Source organism: Callorhinchus milii, unplaced genomic scaffold, assembly GCF_018977255.1.
Source record: "Callorhinchus milii isolate IMCB2004 unplaced genomic scaffold, IMCB_Cmil_1.0 Scaffold8, whole genome shotgun sequence".
Lineage (NCBI taxonomy): Eukaryota > Metazoa > Chordata > Chondrichthyes > Chimaeriformes > Callorhinchidae > Callorhinchus > Callorhinchus milii.
In genome coordinates, this window is record NW_024704749.1 from 4,997,645 (window position 1) to 5,005,615 (window position 7,971).

At 44.0% G+C, this 7,971-nt stretch overlaps 1 protein-coding gene across 1 annotated transcript in view; it reads right to left on the reverse strand.

Annotated features, from left to right (window-relative positions):
• The window catches only part of srrm4 (serine/arginine repetitive matrix 4), an 87,711-nt gene extending 80,255 nt beyond the window's left edge, over positions 1–7,456 (reverse strand). The window contains exon 1 of the mRNA XM_042337347.1: positions 7,258–7,456. Within this exon, the coding sequence (XP_042193281.1) occupies positions 7,258–7,388 (131 nt within the window). The 5' untranslated portion in view covers positions 7,389–7,456. The remainder of the gene's footprint in view (positions 1–7,257) is intronic.
• Positions 7,457–7,971: the final 515 nt, after the last annotated feature.

The following is a 7,971-nucleotide window of genomic DNA, read 5'->3' on the forward strand; positions in this document are numbered from 1 at the left end:
TGTGCGACATTGCTGTGCAAAATCGATTGCCATCATTATATATCACGTCGTTGAGACGTCTCAACGACGTGATATATATTATCAGAATCTACACAAATACGGCTTCAAAATTAAGGCAGAATTCTGGGTCCTCCGAAATTTAATTCCCAGTGTAATTTTACCCGGTATATGTCAATCTTTGCACGTCTGTCTACAAAATACACAGTCACTACACTCTAATGATAATCCTCTGATGATGAGATTACTAAATGCGTCCGAGAAGATCAACAGACTATGTGACCAGAATGCAGCAATTCTAAGCATCAGACTGAAGGAGGAGAGCGTTCAAACCATCAAGCTAAAAATAGCGCTAGCTTTAATACTCCTTGTTCACCTACAAAACACATTACCTGTGAATCGCTTTGAGGCATCCTCCCGACATGAAGGGCAAGACATCAAATGCAATTATTATTAGTAGTATTGCTATTTTTTATTATGTAATATAACAATAATTAATAATAAATTTTTATTCATTAATTAACAATAAGAATAAACAGATTCCCACATCCTACGTTTTATTTTCATTATCGCCCAACATATTCTTGATCGACGTGCTTGCTCTTTATGTTCATATAGGGAATTGACTACTTTTCTCTTCGTACAGTACTGTGCCAATGATTACACCATTCTCTGATCAGGCTGAAACCCAAGCGGTAATCCTGCAGGATTTAAGTTTAATAAACTGGGTCAGATTGGCAGTCTGCGGCGTTCTGTGCAGAGAGGTTCAAGGTTTCGCTGTTGATTTATACAACGGGAATCATACATCATCGCTTGCAGGAAAACACAAAACTCTTCCTTGTGGGGTTACTGCAGCCTTTTTAATCGTTTGGCACTTTACTTGTCCACAAAGACGATTAAACCCTCTGCTGGTCAGGCGATTACTAAATTGTGTCCGATAAGACCATCAGACTATGCGACCAGAATATAGCAATTCTGAGCATCAGACATGGGCGGGGGTGGGGGGAGGGGGGAAATCGACTAACAACCGGGTTCCTATTTACTGCTTGGGAAACGCAGGCGTGTGGAACAAGGAAACTAGCCTGAGGTTATGCCCTGCCCCGGGTCTCCTCGCTTGCGAGGCGAGTGCGCCAACCTCCACGCTACAGGACACCACAAATGTAAATCCATGAGCGAAATTAGAAAATTCTGAATTCAAATTGAAGATGTCAACGCATTACGTTTAAACTTTAAAGGCGTACAGATTTCACACATCAAAAGCCACATGCACACAAGCCCAAACATTGCAACTGAGTGTTTCGCTGCTCATCGCTGGGACTGTAGATTGGAAACTAGATCTTACGGTACACCTGATTCGATGCAATGTTTCCACGAACCGCAGGTTGCTCACGATGGGTCTTAAAAGAACGTCTGACAATATTTTGACAACAGAAGAAAGAAGATAACTCGCGGTACACTGCGCGTATATGACTCTCTGTCAGCTTGTATGAATATCAGACTGAGATCCCCATTCATCTACATCAGGAACAGGTAACCAGGAGAGCAATGGGGCTGCTGGTTAGAGAGGCAGCTTAAACCTAAGGAAGATTGGCTAATTGGCTCAATTGTGAGGACTTCTAACAAGCTATTCTTTGCCTGCAGCTTCAAGTGGACACGGTGAAGCTGGGAAGAGTGGAGGAAACTAACAGTTCACCCACAACACACAGGGTCAATCCACTTTACATTATATCACGTGAAGCGCTTTGAGCCATCTCGACGATGTGATAAAGCGTGTATCAAACACAAGGATTGTAGCATTTTGTACTTAGATTTTCCTCCGATTTTTCCCTATTCCTGAAAGCTTCCATTTCTCCGCTCCTCACCCCTAAAATAATCCCGAGCAAAATAATCCTCGCGTTTGGTACAGCGCCTTTCAGCCCTTCGCAGGACGTACTGTATTGTAAAGCACAGTCAACGAGTATTTTGCGAGCGACCGCAGCTGCCGGTTTGCGCACAGTCAAACGTTTCTTCCCTAGACGCCTGGCAAACTGCTGCTCAGACCTGGCTTGAGAGGAAAAAAAACACAGTCCATCATCATATCCTTCCTTTGGGTTAGACAAAAATATCAAACAGCAGGCGAGAGAGAGACCCTCAAATGGGTCGATATCAAAATAAAACCGTTCCCCGCAGCGGGAAACAAGATTGGGCCCAGGATTTGTTTGGAAATCTGAGCAATCAGTGAATTGAGTCCTGGATCCTGATTACTAACCCACGCTGCTAGTTTGGGTTCCTGTCTAAACCAGGACGCAATAGTTGGGCAAATCGTCACGAGCGCACAATGCAATTTACGTCTGCACAGCGCCGTCCGTGTTGGGAGGACGTCTTAAGGCGCTTCTCGGGATTTTACTATGAAGTGCAGTGACCGTACTTGCAGGCAAATGGTGAATAATAATAATAAAAATAATCCTTGCATTTGATACAGCGCCTTATCACGTCGTCGAGACGTCTCAAAGGGCTTTGCAGAATATACCGCAAAGTGGATTGACTGTGTATTCTGCGGGCGAAACGCGGCAACCATTGCGCGCAGCAGAGTCCCCGCAAACAGTCGTGGATTGAGTGCCCAATTTTTTTTTGGAGGGATTATTACCTCGATCTGCTAATCGACTAACAATCGTGTTCCTACGTATTGCTAAGACGAATGGGCTGAAGGGACTTCTTTATCTAAACTGATCCTGTGATGCAGTGACCTTCTGCTTGGGGATAGTCCCCTCTACTTGTGCTGTCTCTACTTTTATCATTACTCGTGGCGACATTGAAATGAACCATTTGAAATCATAACGGATGCGTCACAATCCATCGCAGACTTAAAACATCAACGTATTTAAGAGGACACTTATGAGAGGGAGAAGGGGACCGAGCGGTGGGTTAAATTGGCTTAAATTGAACTTGGACTCCACTTTGAGTTCAATGCTGGGATGAATTAAATTGAATTGTAGGAGATTCCAACCCCCACTCTTCCTCGCGCCCCCTCCCCACCCACCCACACACACAAACACACACACACACACGCTCTCTCTTTCCAGACCTCAAGTCCCTGAATTCAGCTGTGCAGATAGATAAGCGATTGACATCTGCTTGATGCCAGGATCTGTCATTCTAACCCCCTCCCTCGCTCCCTCCCCTGCTCCTCTCCATCTCGCCTCCCCCCCCCCCCCCACCCTCCTCGTTGCTTAGAAACAAGGCGGTGAATTTTAAAACATGGCCTCTGGTTTCACCCTGGTCCGTCACTGATTGCAGCCTTGAAACCCGGTATAAATAAGAAGGTTACGGCCAGGGATTGAATCCACAGTGCAGTTTGCTTGCAAAAGCAAGGGGAGCAAGTGCAAGCTGGATTTGGAGACCAAAAATCAAGCAGGGAAAATTCCAAGTGACTGAAATGATTATCGCATTTCCCTGTGGCAGATTTAGCACTGTGCACATACAGTTCTTAAACCGGTTTCCCAGTGAAGGGAAATCTACCGTTCCGCTGAATACCAGATATCGCTCTTTATTAAAGCAAGAGATTACTGTGATCCCCGCGTGCTTTCCTATCAAGTCATTCCTTTATTTTTGTTGTGTGAATTTGCAACAGTGAGAATCTGAGTGTTCGAGCGCTGCTTGGGGTTGGGGGAGAGGGAGAGACAATAATTCTCCACCAGCCTTTAAATGTAATAAATGCGCAAATTTCAACAAGTTACACGGATATTAAAATCCATCAATTATCCAGTGCAGAAAGTGAGAAGAGTGAGAAAGCAATAGTGTGTTATTACATCAAAAAAAAGCCCCACTTGTCATTTCTATCTTATATTGTTTTATGTCTGTCCTGTGAATCAGTAATCCTCTGCGATTTGAACTACTGTTAGGAAGGTTTCTTTAATCCGCTCTGTTCTTCCTTAAAAAAAAAGCAGCATCTGTTGAGGGCGAAGGGAGAGAGGGATAGAGGGAAGAGAGAGAGAGAGAGAGAAAAAAAAACAGGCTTAGCATCAGCCTGCAAGCCATCTGCTCTGTGTGCTAGGGTCTCTCACAAAATGAGCTGAATTTTTAATGAACACAGGCTGGTAGGAAACAGCTTGCAGATACAATGGCAAGAGAGAGACCCTCCAGCTGTAATAGGCAGAGGACAGTTAGATATAGATGTGTGGGGGGGTGGGGGGGGTGGGGTGGTGGTTGGAGAGGCTATGTTAATTGCTAAACTGAGTGTAGGAGGGTGTATGTATGTCTTGCAAAGCAGATCTGTATGAACTTTCAGTGATGCACATGCACACACATACACCAAAGTACGGCACTGATCAAGCGAACAGTGTGTTTGTTATCCTTGCTGGCTGTACTTGAGAAAATATATTTTTTTTTAAACCCCACTTTCCCCTTTCCTCCCCCCCCCCCCACCCCACTGAGCAAAAGAAAAAAAGAAAAAAAAAGATAAAAGAAAAAAAATCCCCTAAATAGACTTGTGTGTGTGTGTGTGTGTGTTTATGAATCACCCTATGTTATTTGTTTATTACTGTATCTTACACAATTACAATCAGCACAAAAAAATCTAATAATAATAATAATTATCCTTGCATTTCATGCAGCATATAATATTTAAAAAATTGATCATTCAATCCACGACTCTTTATGGGGACGCTGCTGTGCGCAATTGGCTGCACGTTTCGCCCACAAAATACGCAGTCAATCCACTTCACAATATATTCTGTGAAGCGCTTTGAGACGTCTCAACGACACGATAAGGCGCTATATTAAATGCAAGGATTATTACTTTTATGAGAGAGAGAGAAAAAGATAATATAATATCATAACATAATATGGGACTATCCCCATTTTGGAATGAGAGAGGGAGAGAGAGAGAGAGAGAGAGAAATCTACCATATATATCTTTACTCCAAGTTAAATATTTATTTGGAAAACCGAAAATGTACCACTCACTGATCCACACTGACCTCAAAGCAATGTAATGCCCAATGCAATAATAATAATAGTAATCCTTGCGCTTGATATAGCGCCTCATCACGTCTTCAAGACGTTTCAAAGTGCTTCACAGAATATACTGTCAAGTGAATTGACTATATTTTTTGGACGAAACACCGCAGCCGATTGTGCCACAAACAGTCGTGGATTGAGCGAGCAAATTATTATTATTATCATTGTTCTTATTTTTAAAAGGATTGCACACCGCTCCTTTGATCAGCTTTAACTATGGTTGGACACACCTTACCTCTGAGCTGGGAATCACTGACTCCCCCCCCCAGCCATAAACAGACCCAGACAATGGGAAAAGAAGCACATGTACAAACACGCATACAGAGCAGCTGTAACCTGCTCTTATCATAGGACGAGAAAGAATATCTGGACCAGACACTTAGGGTTTATTTAACCCCCAGACTCAAACCAAACCACCAGGTCAGGATAGAAACTGACCTGCAAGAGTGTTGGGGGGGTGGGGCACCCGTTTATTCCGAGACAACCTTCTTTCTTTTTTTATTTTCGTCCATCACGTTTACTACAACAACAACAACTTGCATTTAGATAGCGCCCTAGGGCGCAACAAAGTTGCATCGAGCACGTTTTTTAAGAGCGGTTGCTTCGAGGCCTGCCTGGTGTGGTATGGACTGTGCTTTGCCAGCTGTCACCGAGAGATGCTTTGCTTTGAGCCTGGCGTGTGTTGTCTCAGTGGCTTGGGACAAGGAAAATTTTCACATGTACAGATGAAGCTCTATCTGACTACTGTACGGTGCCACCCTTCCCACTTCTCCCCCCCCCCCCCCCTTCCCCCTCTTTCCCTCCCATTCCCCTCCTCCCTCGTTCGGCTCTGCGTAGCTTTCCCGAGGCATTATCTTACGTGAAGGGCGCAAGATAAATGCGAGTTTAACTACAAAAAACACACAGTGGCTTACACTTTACAGTATGTGAGACGTGCTCCCGACTTGAAAGGCGCTGTATGCAAGATAAGGATCATAATTATGATTAATGTTATTATGTTTAAGTTATTGTTCAGCCAGTCTCTATTTGCAAAAGGAGTTTAGCTGTCATCGGGCACTGGATACTTAACTGGTCGCAAACTGCAAACCGCAAGCTATTAGAAATGTCAGTTTGTGTTGAGATGGGAAACATTGTACGTCTGTACCATATTTTCTTATTGTTCATATTTATCTAGGTTCTTTCTTTCTTTCTTTCTTTCTTTCTTTCTTTCTTTGTGTTCAACCAATGTCAGTTGAACGGAAAAAAAAATCGTGACCTATTCAGTCCCTTTCAGCCAGTCTTTGTCTTCACCTTTGTCGACACGCACAGAAATGCAAGTTGCTGTCGTTGTTAACCATTACCAGGGCAGAAATGAGAGAGCGCACACATTGAATGAGATAATAAGGTTCAACCTTTCTCCCGAAACAAAAGGTACCTACATATTATGGGTTCAGCCGGGTGTCTGACACACGCGGAAACCATCCCGTGCTTAAGAGTATCCAAACCAGACTGAGAGTCCCCTAAAGCTATGAACTGTCATAGAAAAGGTATATATACACACATATATATATTTCTGGTTACACTCTCTGTTCCTAGAAGCATATGAAGTCCCACTCTGGCTCCACCATAAACCCAGGGAATAAAGTCGCTGTCGCACTTGCAATCAGATTCCGGGAATAGCAAACAGTACAATGGGGAGCAAAACCAAGGGTATCAACAAGAAAGAGCACAGTAGACAGAATGATGGAGGCAGTTGGGGGTCAGATAAACACTAACTCCAGTTACTACCCCTGAGGTTTGATTCAACCCAACCCAACCCAACCCAATCCAATTCACTGCACACCAGTCCACAGATATACTGTGGCCTGCAAGCTCACTCACTGTCTTTCCCTTTACAAAAACCACACACACACACACACACAAGGCAGACAGACAGATACACACATATAACACACATACACAGAGATACACACATACAAAATACACACACAAGGCAGACAGACAGATACACACATATAACACACATACACAGAGATACACACATACAAAACACACACACATAGCAGACAGACAGATACACACATACAACACACATACACACAGATACACACATATACAAAACACACACAAACACAGTAGATAGACAGATACACACACATACAACACACATACACACAGATACACACACACAGTAGATAGACAGGTACACACACATACAAAACACACACACACACAAGGCAGACAGACACAGACAGACAGACACACAGACAGAAGCTGACTTACTTGCTCAGGGTCTTCCTGGCGGTGATGCTGGCAACAATGATACTCTCCTGTCTGGGGCTGGCCACTGCCTTGAATGTTCCCCTCCAGAACTTTTCGAAAAGCTGCTTCTCCCCTTGGTGAACACTGGCCATGGTCAGTGCAGACAGAGCCTGTTTGTTGGCTGGTGGAGGCGAGGAGAGGGGCAGATAGAGAGTGAGAGAGAGGGAGAGAGAGAGAGAGATCAGACTCTCTATCTCTCTCTCTATCCCTTGTCCACCTCTCAGAGATGGGAGCTGTCCAGGGACTGAATGCCTTCAGCCAAAGCAATGCGCTCTGTCCCAGTGATGGACAGTCAACATCAATACAAGGCAATGCAAGGCAGGGCAGGGCAGGCAATGCAGGGCAGCCAATGCAATGCAAGGCAGGACAGGCAATGCAAGGCAAGGCTCTTTCTTCTTCCTTTGATAGACCTGCTTTCCACTTCTTTTTTTTTTAACCTAGCTCTTCCCTCTTTCTCTCCTCTCTCTCTCTCTCTCTCTCTCCTTCTGTCTCTCCTTCTCCTCTCTCTCTCTCTCTTTCTCTGTGTCCAGACAATTTGCAGGTTCCTTTTTGATGTGATGCAACGGTTGATTGATGTTAATAGTAATATTGTGATGATGATGATGATGATTTGTTGTTGTTGACTGTGAAACGATCAATCCTTGCAGTTTGGAATCGAAGAGGCAGAAAGAAAGG